The sequence below is a fragment of the Nyctereutes procyonoides genome, unplaced genomic scaffold, assembly GCF_905146905.1.
Source record: "Nyctereutes procyonoides isolate TBG_1078 unplaced genomic scaffold, NYPRO_anot_genome, whole genome shotgun sequence".
Classification (NCBI taxonomy): Eukaryota; Metazoa; Chordata; class Mammalia; order Carnivora; family Canidae; genus Nyctereutes; species Nyctereutes procyonoides.
Window position 1 is genome coordinate 85,239,810 of NW_026575146.1, and position 15,038 is coordinate 85,254,847.

Genomic DNA, 15,038 nt, shown 5'->3' on the forward strand with positions numbered 1-15,038 from the left:
GAGAAGCTTAAGCACATTTAAGTAGGGGAAGAAAAGATCGTTGTGAGCCAACATTACGTTACCTTTGATAAATGAGTGGACTAAGGAGATGTAATCTAGAGGCATGAGAATAAAAGTCACCACAAGAATCCAGAGATCCATTCCTAAACAGTAGAATTACAACAGTGAAAAGAACAGAGAAGATGGACTACATTAAAGTCTTTAAAAATGTATGTAGGTTAATGAAATAACAAAATTGATAAATCAATGGGAATGGGCTTAATTCACCCATTAAAAGAAAACAGTTTTTTTTGGATTGGATAGTGAAGCAAACAGTATTCCATGATAGAGCCAAGAGCCAGTCTGAAACAAAGTACATCAGAAAGCTGAAGAGTAAAAGGATGAGTAAAGATCATCTGGATTTGTGCAAACTAAAAGAAAGGAGGTTGCAACCTTTATACGTGCCGAGATGGAGTTTGGGAGAAAAGCACTAAATGAGACAAAAAAAAAAGAAAAAAAGGAGCTCTTCTAATATAAAAGACTGCAATTAATAGTATAGAGTAGCTAGAAATATCTCTGCACTAAATAAACATAGCGGATATATAAAGTACAGACTATAGGACATGCAAAGAGAAATGGAAACATGGTTAATAGCTTTAATCTCTTGGTCCAAGACAGATCAAGAGATTAAACAAAAGGAACTAAGGATACAGAAGATCTAACAACGTAATCTATAAGGTTTATTTAGGGGAATGTATGTATATTTACACAGAACAATTGATTGTTGATTGACTACGAAAAAAAAAATCAACCCCCGAGAGTAGAAATAAGGCACATTTGTTGTTGTTTTTTTTTTAAAAGGCACATTTGTTGATCAAAAAGATGAGAACCAGAAACACAAAATCAGAAAGCAAAAAAATATTCTTTTACCTGAAAATGTGAAAACCATGAGGTAGACCAACACCTGGGTCAGAGAGGATGTATAAACTGTCAGCTTCTACACGGAATTGAATCTGCGTGAACTAAAAATTAGCATCTATGTGACAGCAGTTTTAGAAATGCTCAGAGGGAAGTCATAACCTTAAATACTATACAATAAAAATGTAAAAGGAAAATCTATGAACCCGGCTTTTATCTCTGTCATCTCTTTACCAATAAGTGTAACAAACCTTGCCAGCTTGGTCTGTTTTTATTTGTAGCGTGTAAAAAATGGCATGATGCACACTAGAAATTTGGTTTTATACGATACTTGACATTCCTTGTTTTATTTTTCTCTGACTTTTATGATGCAGACTTGCCCTCCCAGATCAGATTTATTCAGGGGTGTTTTCATCCTCTCTGGGGGCTCTGATAGCCCAGATGGGGAGGGTATGCGTCTGGGAAGCCATCCCTGGGGCCACAGGCAGCATGCCCTCGCTCACTCGGTGCCTCCTCCTCCCCCCAGGGGTACAAGAAGCAGGCGGCACTGAAAGTGGGTGACATCAGTCACCGCCTGACAGCGCAGCAGGAAGACTTTGCCAGCAAGACAGCCCAGTACCAGCAAGAGATGAGGCACCTCCATCGGATGCTGCAAGACAAGCAGGATATCCTAGACCAGGCCCTGCAGCAGAAGAGGTATGGCCACCCCAGCCCCATAGAGCAGGCTTAGTTTTGAATATTTGCTAGAACTTTCTAGTGAAACCCTCTGGACCTGTTCTATTTTAAAAATTTTTTTTAAGATTTTATTTATTTATTTATTTATTCATGAGAGACAGAGAGAGGGAGAAACACAGGCAGAGGGAAAAGCAGGCTCCCCGAGGGGAGCCCGATGCGGGACTCGATCCTAGGACCCCGGGATCATGCCCTGAGCCAGACAGACGCTCAACCGCTGAGCCACCCAGGCTTCCCTGTTTTGTTTATTTTTTACATTCAAATTTAATCTGAATGTAATATTGGTCTTGATTTTTATTTGCTCATTTTCTTTTTAAATTCTTCCCCCCAGCCGTTGACGTACAGGATTGTGTAAGGTTGAGGTGTATAAGGTGGTGATTTGATACAGGTACATCTTGTGAAATGACCACTGCCGTCAGGTTAGTTAGCACCTCCCTCACCTCCCCTAACTGCCATCTCGTTGTGCTGGTGGCAGTGGCGGTGGTTATGGTGGGGACATTGAAAATCCACCCTCTTAGCAACTTTCCAGTGTACAGCACAGCATGGTTACCTGCAGTCACCACACTGTGCTCATTTTCTTTAATCCCCCTTTTGGAACTCCTCATTGTGGGGGCACCTGGGTGGCTCAGTCGGTTAAGCATCTGCCAGTGACTCAGGTCATGGTCCTGGGGTCCCAGGATTGAGCCCCATGTCGGGCTCCCTGCTCGGCAGGGAGTCTGCCTCTACCTCTCCCTCTGCCCCTGCTCCTGTGCTCTCTCTCTCTTGCTTACTCTGAAGTAAACAAAATTAAAAAAAAAAAAAGAACTCATTGTTTGAATATTGGACTTCTTAAATCAGTCCAGGCCTCTCATTGTCTTTCCCTCTTTTCTATTCTCTGATACTTTTGTTTTATTCAATTTTCTTGGGGGGGTTTTTGATTAAATGTCTCATTTCTGTTCTTTCTTTTTCTTTTCTTCTTCTTTTTTTTTTTTTCATTTCTGGGGATTTAAAAATCTGATGATTCCTTTTTTGTAAGATCATAATCCTAAGAATGTGGGTGCATTATGTTTTCTGTATCTGTAAGGTACTGAATCAGTTAGTTACACTGCATCCTTTAAACACATGCTAGAGGAAGCGTTTCCAGCGTGTTATAAACTTCACCAGAGAATGTCGCCTGGTCCGGAGAAGGTTGCAGGTGAACTTGGTTGGTCCCTCATGTTGTTTTGGTTTCATACTTGAGTCCGCCCTTTCACAATGGCCGTGCTGTCTTTGAGAGATTGGGATATAAACTGATACATGCAGAAGAATCATAATACAGTCTTGGGATTTTCTCCAAGTTCTAGGAGGATCCGGGTATTGGACGTCAGCCAGAATGCAGATACCTGTTTGTTTTCCATCACCCAGATGCTTCTAAGTGTAAGGCTGAATGAAGTCTTACTATCGTGTTTTTTGTAGTCACAGAAGTTCTCACCACCATAAATGGCTGCTTTGTAAAAAGTTGGGCCAATACCAAATTTCTTGCCAGACAGGAGGTTTGGAGTCCCATTAATAAAATGGCACTTTGTTTTTCACTTTCTCCCTCATTCCACATCTGTCCTTAAATGGTTTGAGAATTATGCATTCTCTTTCTTTCCTTTTTTTTTTTTTTTTTAGATTTTTTATTTATTTATTCATGATAGAAAGAGAGAGAGAAGGAGAGGCAGAGACAGGCAGAGGGAGAAGCAGGCTCCATGCCGGGAGCCTGATGCGGGACTCGATCCTGGGACCCCAGGACCACACCTTGGGCAAAGGCAGGAGCTGAACCGCTGAGCCACCCAGGGATCCCCCCCCTCCCTTTTTTTAAGATTTCGTTTATTTGACAGAGCACATGTAGGGCTAAATCCCCTGAGATCATGACCTGAGCTGAAGACAGACACTTAACCTACTGAGCCACCCAGGTGCCCCTGTGCATTCCATTTCTGTACTTTCAGTGGTTACCATTGAAATTTTACCATGGATATTTAGCATTAAAAATCTAAATTTAGGGGGATCTCTGGGTGGCTCAGTGGTTTAGCGCTTGCCTTTGGCCCAGGGCATGATCCTGGAGTCCTGGGATCAAGTCCCACATCAGGCTCCCTCCATGGAGCCTGCATCCGTCTCTCTCTCTCTCTCTCTCTCTCTCTCTCTCTCATGAATAAATAAAATCTTTTTTAAAAAATCTAAATTTAGGGGGTCCTGGTTGGCTCACTTGGTTTTGGTTACCAACTCTTGATCTTTCAACTCAGGTCTTGGTCTCAGGCTTGTAAGTTCAAGCCCTATGGTGGGCTCAAAACAAAACAAAAATAAATAGATTTAACATCTCTACATTTCTTTCCCCCAACACAAGATCTAATGCTCTTATCTAATTCTTACCCCCCTCAAGGTATATGATGTTGGTGCCTAGTTGTCATTAGGTAGATAAAAGTGAAAAACAAAGATCTATTTTATATCATTATCATTAGCCCCCCCCCAAATTATATGTTACTGGTTTCTATACAGTTCTTTATTTAGACGTACCCATAGGTACCGATTTCTTTACTTACTGATTATTATTAAAACAAGACAACAGACCCAAAATGGGCCTCACATCACCAAAGCAAGACTGGGTTTAATTACAATTTTGGCTCTACCAGGAGGGAATCTTTAACTAGTCAATCAATAATTGCCAGTTGGGGGATCCCTGGGTGACGCAGCGGTTAAGCACCTGCCTTTGGCCTAGGGCGCAATCCTGGAGACCCAGGATCGAATCCCACGTCGGGCTCCCGGTGTATGGAGCCTGCTTCTCCCTCTGCCTATGTCTCTGCCTCTCTCTCTCTCTCTGTGACTATCATAAATAAATAAAAATAAATAAATAAATAAATAAAATAAATAAATATTTCCCAGTTGGCACTAGTTAGGTCCTGTGCCTGGTTGACCCTGCCATCCCCTAAAGGAGAGTAACTTCGCAATAACCACCCCCATTTTTGCCTAGTACAACTTCCTTGTTCCTGCTCCCTTTTGCCTATAAAAGTCTTTTATTTTGTACAGCTCCTCGGAGCTCTTTCTCTCTGCGAGGCAGGGTGCTGCCCAATATTAGTTGAGTTTTGCTCAAATAAACTCTTAAACTTTTCTCATTTCCTTAGTTTATCTCTTAACGTATTCTCTCTTACATCTCAGACTTTATTTCTCAGGTTAGTTTCCTTCCTCCTAAAACCCATCATTTAGAAGTTTCTTTAGTAAGAGTCTATTGGGAGTAAGCTTTCTTAGTTTCTGTTTATCTGAAAATGTCCACATTTCTCCTTCATCCTTGTAAGATCATTTTTGCTAACTACAGAATTTTACCTTGACAGTCTTTTTTTCTCAGCATATTCTGTGTTCTCTGTTTAAGAAGTCTGTTTTGACAAGTCCCTGATGAGCCTTTTGTCATTTTTAAAAATAATTGACCTGAGGCGGCTGGGGGGCTCAATTGGTTAAGCATCCAACTCTTGGTTTCAGCTCAGGTCGTGATCACAGGGTTGTGAGATTGAGCCCCTGTAAGGCTCTGCACTCAGCTGGGAGTCTGCTTGGGATTCTTTCCCTCTCTTTCTGCCCCTTCCCCTGCTTGTCTGCTCTCTCTCTCCCATATATAAATAATTTTTTTTAAAAGATCTCTTCTGTCACTTGTATTCTGTAATTTCTTAGGTATGTGTTTATCTGGAGGCTTCTTTTTGCTTGTCTGGTTGGTGTAAATTATTCTATCTGTGGTTTTGTGTCTTTCATTAGTCTAGAAAACTCTCTTTTCTTAAAATAAGTCATTATTTCTTAAATCATTTCTCCTTATTCTTTCTAAATGTCCTTCTGGAGCTCAGATTAAATGTATGTTGGACCTTCTTACTGAATCCTCTACATGCCTTGTCTTAAATTTTCTCCCCCTTGTTTTTAAGGTCCGCATTCTGGGTAATTCTTTCGCTCAATATTCCTGTTTACTAGTTCTCTCTTCAGCTGTGTTCAGTGTAGTGTTTAACCCAGCCATCAGGTTTTTTTGTTTTGTTTGGTTTTTGGGGTTTTTTTTTTTTTTTTGGAGGGGGGTGTTATTTCAAGAACAGTGTACTTCATTTTCAATTCTACTCGGTTCTCTTAAAAAGCTGCCTATTTGTTTTTAAAATAAATTCTTGGTCTTTGCTTATTTTAAAAACATCTTTTATTTCTTTTAACATTTCATTTGCAGTTATTTTTTCAATATCTGAAATTTAGGGGAGCTTAAATTTGTTTTTGTTTTGGCTCTTGCTCTATGTGGCTTGTTTCTTTCTATGTACAGTAGCTTTTTAACTATGAACATGTATACAGTTGCATTTAATCTGTGGAATCCTAAGGTTGTCAATTAAGGTGGTTTTTCCTCTATAGAAAGTTTGCATTTGCTTCTCTTTGGTGCTAGAGCATATTCCCAACCTGGAGCCACTTTTAATTTCATTATTAATTTTGAAAATAGGCTGTTCTAACATCACTGGAACATTGAGGGCCCTTTGTGTACCTCTACTTACCTGCCCAGTTGAGGAACACGTAGTTCAGAGTGTTTCTAGGAAGAAGGGGAGAAAGGTGGATACGTGTGAGCCCTGGGGGCTTTCTGGCACAGGCTTTTGTCCTCGAAACAGTAAGCAATACCAACACACATTGCCTGCATGTGTGCTTGCAGCTTAGTCTTTATTCTCTTCTGCCTTTAGAGATTTCCTATTCTTGTTTTGAGTTTGGCCAAACATTGATCATGATTGCTGTGATTTATCAAACATGTAGTCCAGAAAAGAGAAATGTGGGGTTCTTTTTTAAACACAGTTTAATTAAATAGCGCCCAACATTCAGTGGACTTTAGAGGGTCTCAGAGAAAGCAACAGTTCACAAGAGGAATGATGCTGGACAAGTGGGCACGTTGCTGGCCTCCCTGAATGCCATTGTCCTCCTCAAACAGCAGCACTCAGTGCACTTGGTAGCACCTTCCATAACCACTGGGCCATGTCAGCAAAGGAGCTGGCCTCGCCACCTGCCCTCCTACATGTGGCCCACTGTTCCCGCCGGGCTGGGACTGGTCCCCCTCACTCTCCCATTGGGTCCTCTGTCCTGTGAGGTGGTAGCTGGGGCCCTGGTCTGTTCCCCCAGGAGCCCATGGCCCCACGAGGACATGAATATCTTGTCGGCCTTGTTTCCCCAGCGCTCCCCATGGTACCTGTCACAGAGCCTCTTCCTTTACGTGTGCACCTTGGTCCCTCTGGGTGCTCACCCCGGCATGAAGTCTGACTAGGCCAGTCTTCTCTGTGTCCTCAGCGACGAGCCCCACACCACACAGTCCCCTCCTCACCCCCAGACTAACTCCTAATGGCCAGGACCCTCATTGGCTCTGTGGCTGGGTGTTGTGAGAGGTGCCTGAGGGTCGGCCAGGTCCCAGTGGGGACAGGTAGTGGGGACACAGGGAGACTTGCAGGATTCGTGCAATGCGGGCACCCACAGCCGGGCCCTTGTGCTATGGGTCAGTCCACGCAGTCACTGTATTTTATTCTTCTACGTGTTAATTCTATAGAGAGCAAAGGTCCAAAATAAAGGAAAAGGCACAACTCAGTATTTATTCTCTTCCCAGAGGACCTCAGCGTTTTATTCAACACCAGCAGCCTTTGCCTCAGAACGCAGGCACCATGGGATCTGTTCTCTGACATCAAGCATTCTTCCCTTGGAGTTCTTGCCACTTTAGGATTCCTAAGGGCTCTAGAAATATTTTTCTCCTTGTGCTATTTTAAACTTTTCCCTTTTTTTTGTGTATCTCCCTCAGAGAAATGGAAGGCGAGCTCGAGGTGGTTTGGCAGTCTACCTCCAAGGAAAACCAGAGAATCCGCGAGCTGCTGCAGGTCGCGCTGGAGAGGCCGGGTGTGTGGGACGGCACCGGGGGGGCACCCTGGGCCATGGCCCCAACCACGGTGACGTGAAGCCACAGCCCGTGCGAGGACCGGTGACCGGGACCCCCCGCCCAGAGCCCTGCTTTTACCCAGGACCCAGAGGTGCACGGGGAGGGCGAACCCCCGCCTCCTGCTGCAGCGTCTCCCCTCTGGGGCGCGCCAGAGAAGTAAAGCTCTCAGAAATGTGATCTGTGTTTGCACATTTTGCTTTATTTGGGGAGCACGGTGCCGAGCTGCTGTGCCAGTACGTGGCCTCTGGCTGCCGTGGCTCTGGGTGATGGTGACCTCCTGGGCGGGCCTGACCCCGGGCTCCCAGGTCTGCCACCGGGCAAGGGCCCAAGGGAACAGCTTGGGGCACCGGGTGCTCACGCTGCAGGCAGTGGCGGTGCTGGCAGGTGCTCTGGGCGCCGTTTTAGCATTTGGGGAAAGACGGGTGCCAGCCCTCACGGCCTAGTAAGCTCTGCAAGGTGCCCCTGCCCCGTCCCTGCCCTCCTCAGCCTCCAGGAAAGGCGATTTTTCTGGGGCCACCCAGTGCCAAGGTGGGGTCGCTGCCTGGCCGCCAGGGGCCAGGGTCCTGCTGCTCCCGGGCCCCTCCTTGGGCCGGCTGGGCCCCCCGCGGGGCCAACCCCTGGCGCCTCCTGCTGGTGGTGCCCACCCCTGGCACGGCTTGGCCCCGACCTGCTGGCTGCCCAGCAGGGAGCAGGATCCCGGCTGCCGCACCCCATGACCAAGCCCTCCCAGCTCACCCCTGCCTGGGCTCGGGGCGCACAGGCTGGCACAGGCCCCTGGCTGGGCAGAAAGTTCCCGTGTGGCCTCTGAGCGCTGGTTGGGAGCTGAGATGGAAGATCTCAGCTGTTTTACATTTTATTGTAATTTATTTTCATTTTACCAGAGGTGGGGAGACTCGCGGGGATGTCACACTGTGTGACCAGTGGGCCGCGGGGGCCCAGTCGCTCTCTGGCCTCCACGCAGGCGGGATGCCCCGCGCCCCCGTGGCTTGTCACGGGAACCCTGCTGTTGCCATATTCGTAGAGGGCCGCTCTGGTCACTCCTGTCGCTTTCCCGCCTCCTAGGAGAGGGGCAGTGGGGTGGAGGCCGGGGTAGAGGCCGGGGTGGGCCTGGGGCCTGGATTGCCGGGGGGCTCCCCTCCCCTTGGGCTTCACCCTGCAGGTTCCAACCGGAGCAGGAGGCGGTGCCCTTCCTTCTTGGTCCCGCTGAGTCAATGGCTCCAGAACCAGGCGAGCAGTTATAAAGCGGGTCCCAGGAGCACAGGTGAGCCTGCGGCCTGTGCTCTTAGCCAGTAGCCTGGGGAGTCCAGGCCGCGGTGGATGCGGCTGTGACTTTGGGGGGACAGCGGGCAAGGGGCGGCCCTCGGTTTGCAGTTGATCTGCCGCCAGAGGGCCCGAGGGTGGGAAGGGGTGCCTGCCCCTCAAGCGCCGAGAATGGGAAAGGCTGTCCCCTCCCCAGCGGCCACTCTGAGACCGGTGCGTCCCCCGGGTGGGGGGACAGGAGCATTCTCCGTCTCGATGTGTATTTCTTTCAACGCAGCCTGTGTATTCAGCAGGCATCCATGCAGTGCTTACGTCCGTGCGCCGCGTGGGGAACAGCAGGGGCGAGGGCAGATGTGGTCGCAGGCCGTGCTAGGTGCTCGGAGGGAAACGACGGCCCCCCCACCTCGTGGCTGCCGTGGGAGCTACGGGGAAGCCCGCGTGGACCCTCAAAAACCCCACTGCTCAGAAACAGGGCCGTGATCTTAGCCTCCCCAAAACAAAAGATAATAATAGTACTTTCCCGGCACAGCCCGGATCAGTCTCTGCCCCTCCCATGTCCCCACGCCGGCTGCTGTGCGCCCCTCCGGCTCCGGTCCCCAGGGGTGGCCCGTGCTGGGCTGTGCGGTCACAGCCACCTCACAGGCGACCCCTGGGACCTCAGAAGGGGACGATTTGGAAAAGAGGCTTGTTGCAGATGCACTTAGGTCCGACTGGAGCGGGGTCAGTCCCCCGGCCTCCCCCATGCAGGTGGCTGGTGCCCCTGAAACCAGACACGCAGGGAGGACGCCAGGCGACAGCAGTCAGGTCGGGCAGGTGTTGCTGCGGGCCAAAGACAACAGGGGGTGCTGGCGACCCCAGAAGCTAGGAAGAGGCCCTGCAGGAGCCCCCTCCTCGGGGTTCAGAGGGAGCGAGGCCCTTGCCCACCTCTGGATTTGGGACTTCTAGCCTCCGGGTCTGAGACAAGAAATCTGTTTTAGAGCCAAGAGAAGAGCAGGAGAGGACCCCAGGGCCTGGGTTTCCAGAGCCAGCAGGGTCAGTCTCAGGAAAGCTTCGGTGTGCGCTGGGACACGTGGGCGTCAGCATGTAGCTTTTCAACGGAATACATTTGTAAAAATTTTTTTAAAGATGTTATCTATCTGACAGCACAAGCAGGGGGAGCGGCAGGCAGAGGGAGGGGGAGACGCAGGCTCCCCGCCGAGCAGGGAGCCCAGTGTGGGCCCCAACCCAGGACCCTGAGATCAAGACCTGAGCCGAAGGCAGACGCTTAAGCAAGTGGTGGCCCCTCCACTGAATGAATTTTAAAAGGTTAACCTAGGTATAGATCAAGGATTTCTGATGAAAATCTAGCCCCCAAATTGAGATGCGCTATAAACAAAACATGCACCAGACTCCGAAGGCTCATGATGAAAAGAATGGAAAACACCTCACCAGTGATTTTTTTTTAATTTTTATTTATTTATGATAGTCACAGAGAGAGAGAGAGAGAGAGGGAGAGAGAGAGAGGCAGAGACACAGGCAGAGGGAGAAGCAGGCTCCATGCACCGGGAGCCCGATGGATTAGATCCCGGGTCTCCAGGATCACGCCCTGGGCCAAAGGCAGGCGCCAAACCACTGCGCCACCCAGGGACCCCCTCACCAGTGATTTTTATACCTGGTTATATGTTGAGAGAATGTTTTGTGTGTATTAGGTAAAATAAAATCTATTCAGAAAATTGATTATTTCACCTGCTTTGGTTTTCGTTTCTACTTAAAAAAAAAAAACTGTGACCCCTGGAAACCTTTAAACCACGTATGTGACTCACAGGATACTTCTCTTGGACAGTTGTGTTCGGACCTAAGTGTGAAAGTCACAACTAAGCTTCTAGGTAGTTGATGACCCTGGGTCAGGGAGGATTTCTTTTTTCTTTCTTTTTTTTAGATTTTATTTATCTGTTTGAGAGAGAGCGAGCAGGAAGGGGGCAGAGGGAGAGGGAGAGTCTCCAGCAGGCTCCCCGCTGAGCGTGGAGCCCGACATGGGGCTCGATCTCCCCACCCTGAGATCGTGACCTGAGCCAACAGCAAGAGTCAGGCCTCGACTGAGCCCCCCAGGCGCCCCGGGAAGGGGGTCTCGAGGTGCGCCCAGGAGCACGAGCCACAGGAAGAACACGCTGGACGCCGACTAGTGAGCTCTTCGCCTGAGGGTGGGGAGCGGCTCTCGGCCCACGGAGGCCGCGGGGCAGCGGGGGGGGGGGGTGAACACGTGCCAGGAGGCCGGAGCGCGGGGGACGCACTTCAGCCACCAGAACCGAGGCAGCGGCGGACAAGGGCGCCGTGGGTGTCCGTCAGCGGCCTCCACGAGGAGACACCTGCTGTGACACTGGGCACAGAGGGACAGCGGGTTAGAGGGATGGAGGGACAGTGGGATGGAGGGATGGCAGGATGGAGGGATGGAGGGAGTGGGGATGGAGAGACGGGAGGGATGCAGGGATAGAGAGATGCAGGGATGGAAGGACCAAGGGATGCAGGGAGGCAAGGACGGAGGGAGGGAGGGCACCTGGCCGATGAGGCCCCCACATGGACAGGGGCCCTTCCCGTGCGGCTGAGCCAGCACAGCGAGTCGCAGCACAATACGGTTTGGATCCGGTTGGGTGGCGTTGGCGCCGGGCACCGCGTCCCCTGGGGGCGAATGTACGCGGGCGCTGGGGCCCCAGAGACATTCGCAGTTGGAAACTGCTCCCGCTGACTCAGAGGCACGGGAACTGCTGTTGCTCCCCCCACTAGCCCGTGCGTGGGCTTTTCTTGTTTTTTTTTATAATTTTTAAAAAATTTATTCATGAGACACAAAGAGAGGCAGAGACACAGGCAGAGGGAGAAGCAGGCTCCTTGCGGGGAGCCCGACGAGAGACTCGATCCCAGGACCCCGGGGTCACGGCCTGAGCTGAAGGCAGACACTCGGCCAACCAGGCCACCCAGGTGCCACACGTTTACTGTTTTTGAAACAGGGGTGCTGAGGAGGCCCAGGTCGTGACCCCGGGGTCCTGGGTTCGAGTTCCGCATCGGACTCTGCATGGAGCCTGCTTCTCCCTCTGCCTGTGTCTCTGCCTCTCTCCTCTCTCTCTCTCTCTCTCTCTCTGTGTCTCTCATGAATAAATAAATAAAATCTTATAACAAAACAAAAAAAAAAGAATTCTAGTAAAGTTTCGGGAAAGTAAACAGGATCTAAGACTGAGATGAAGGCAAACTTGGGATGCGCCCTGGTCAGCCTGGGAGCGGCGGGTGGCGCTCAGGCCAGAGGCTTCGGGGCACGGGGCCTTGGGGTCGCCTGTGTCTCTGGGGACCCGAAGGGGCCCGGTGGACTCGGGGCCAGCCCCTCCCCTCTGCTGTGATCCCAGGAGGCGTGGGGGAGGCCTGGGGAGGAGGGAGGCTTCCAGAGGCTTGGGGACACAGACACGCGGGGCCGCGCCCACTCGGCCTGCTGCGTCCTGCACCCCGAGGTGCCCAGAGGTGAGCACCCCCCGATGGACAGGAGGGGAGTGGCCACGGGCGCGGCACAAGGGCCCCAGGGCCCAGGGCAGGGGGAGGACAGAGCCCGGGATCCCCCCGTCCAGATGCAGCCGCCCCCCCCCCCCAGCTCCTTCTGGAACTGGCTCTGTCGTCCTTCACAAAAAGCTTGTCCCCATCAAGGCCTGGGTGGCACCAGAGCCCGTGTGGCCTCGGGGGCTTCCGTGGAGCCCGGGGACCCTGGTGTGTGGCGGCCGCGCCCCGGCCCTGGTCTTGACACCCACCGAGCAGGGCCTCCTGAGGTCACCCTCGGGGTGCGGGGCCCGGTGCAGGGAGGCCTGGGGAACCACAGGAAATGCCTCCGTGCAGAAGGGCCTTCGGAGTCCAGCGAGGACTTGTCCCGTGGAGGGGCCCGCGGCGCCGGGACAGAGGCCCTGGTGTAGCCTGCAGAAACCGGGGGTCGGGCGAGGCGTGGATGCCCCAGGCTGAGGGCCATGAGCGGGGCGCAGACGGAGGGAGCCCCTCGCAGCAGCCAGGCCTTGCCAAGTGTCTGGCACCCTCAGCACTGGGGTGACCCCGACCGTCACCTCCCGGATTCCTCAAGTGGCTGGGCTCGGTGGGTGGGGTTCCCTCCCTCCAGGGGGACACACACGCCTAGGTGTTCCCAGATCCAAAGTCGGGGTCACTCTGGGCAACCTGTCCTTTTTCTTTTTTCTAAAAAGTTTATTTATTCATGAGACACAGAGAGAGGCAGAGACCCAGGTGGAGGGAGAAGCAGGCTCCCTGCGGGGACACCAATGTGGGACTCGATCCCGGGACTCTGGGGTCTCAGGCTGAGCCCAAGGCGACACTCGGCCACCGAGCCCCCCGAGCGCCCCTCCCCGTGGGTTCTCCGCGGGCTCCGCACCAGCAGTACAGACCTCGGTGTCCCGCATCCAAACGAGAAACTGGACCCCGAGTCCTCCCCGCGTCCTCCCCGCGTCCTCCCCGCATCCTCCCCACGCCCGCGGAGAGCCTGAGCCCGGCGCTGCTCGGAACATCCGCAGGACATTTTTGTGGGGATGTGTCCATTCTTTCCGGGTGAAGCCCGAGGGCCGGCCTCGCTGCACCGCGGGAGCACGCGTGTGCTGAGCCGTGTGACGCGTCTCGGGCACCGAGGACAGATACCGTGGGGCTCCACGTAGGTGACGTGTGAGCCAGAGTCCCAGGGACAGAGAGGATCTGGGGCGAAGGAGCAAACAGGGAGCTCGTGTGACAAGCAGGGAGGGAATTCCTGTGCTAATTATTTTATGGTGAGACTGTAAATCCTTGGCATTTAAGGACTTGGCACATTCCACTGATTCTTTTATATATATTTTTTATTTGTGAGAGACACAGAGAGGCAGAGACCAGGCAGAGCGAGGGGCAGGCTGCCTGCAGGGAGCCCAGGGCAGGACTCGATCCCGGGGCCCCGGGGTCCCGCTGAGCCCAAGGCAGCCGCTCCACCTCCACCGTGGAGCCCGCGCCCCGGTTCCCCGCAGGTTCTCCCGCCTGGAGGCCCGCAGCGGGAGGCCCGGGCTCTCTGCTCTCGCAGCCCGGAGGCCCGGAGCCCGAGCGGCCGCCGCGGGAAGGCACACGGCCCGCGGCCCCGACAGAAGACAGTGTGAGAAACTCGACGGCAGGCCTGGGCGGGGTTGGAGCGACGACGTGGGGGCCTGAGCCTTGCTCCGGGGGCTCGGGGGCTCGGAGGACCAGAGAGGCCAGGAGGCTGCGCAGCACGGGCTGGGGCCTGGGCTCCCGCAGAAGGGACGCGAAGAGGCCGCCGCACCACATCCCAAACGGTAAGAAAAATGCAGACGCGACGTGGGTCCGTCTGCGCAGACCACAAGCACGTTTGAGTGAAGGTCAAGAGCTTCCCAGAACCTTGAGAAATAGGGGGGGGTGCGAGAAGGACGGGTGCAAGGGGTCGGGAAGCGCCCGGAGGGGAACAGGCAGCGGGGGCCACCTGGGCCCTGGGGGGGAGGGCCGGGCGCGCGAGGGGGGGGCCAAGGTCTCCAGGAGCCCGGGGCGGGGGCACATCCAGATTGTCTCCCCTGAGTGGAGTTGAACGCTCCCTCTGCCAGGGGAAAGCTGACAACACAGGGCAGCCTGGGGAAGGCAGTGCTCACCGGCGACCCCAGGGGCACGGAAGCGACTTCTGACCCTTAGCAAGTGCACACTCGCCCGGCAGAGGCCCCAGAGGCCAGACCAGGCCAACCCTGCGCGCCCCACGCTTGTCGCGGCCGTGGGGGGCTGTGCGGGACCGGCCCCCCTCGAGATTCGAGATTCGGATCTGGGCGCCTGCGGAGAGGCTGAGTCACCCGTGGCCACCGGCCTGGTCTGGGCGTCGCCCTCCCACCCGCCACCCACCCTGCCCTCCTCACGTGATTTCTGTTGAGAACAGCAGCCCTTTGGAGGCAACTTTGACCCCAGGAGTGTTCTGCAGTGTTTTGTGCAGATACAGGCGCGCCAGGGCCCGGTGGAACCGGCCTGCGGGCGGGGCGTCTGGGGCGGCAGATGGCAGTGGCGGCGGAGCCCCCCCGCCCCCCCCCCGTCCCCCGGGGAGCACGGTGGGCAGGGGAGCGTCCCCATGTCCTCCAGATGGCTTTGGGGACAGCCCTGAGGCCCTGCCCTCCCCACAGTGCTCCCTGGGGACCCCTGTGCCTTGTCCTGCTCCTTCCTGTGACCTTTGGTCTCTATGTGAGATGCTGTCAGATTTAGCCCAGCGCGAAACAACGGAAACAAC

General features: G+C 53.1%; 1 protein-coding gene across 2 annotated transcripts in view; it reads left to right on the plus strand.

Annotated features, from left to right (window-relative positions):
- CEP89 (centrosomal protein 89) overlaps positions 1 to 7,705 on the plus strand; it is a 75,560-nt gene extending 67,855 nt beyond the window's left edge. For both annotated transcript variants that reach the window (XM_055311596.1, XM_055311597.1), the window contains exons 18-19: positions 1,424 to 1,593; positions 7,400 to 7,705. In XM_055311596.1, coding sequence (XP_055167571.1) covers positions 1,424 to 1,593; positions 7,400 to 7,553 — 324 coding nt within the window. In that variant the 3' untranslated portion in view covers positions 7,554 to 7,705. The remainder of the gene's footprint in view (positions 1 to 1,423; positions 1,594 to 7,399) is intronic.
- Positions 7,706 to 15,038: the final 7,333 nt, after the last annotated feature.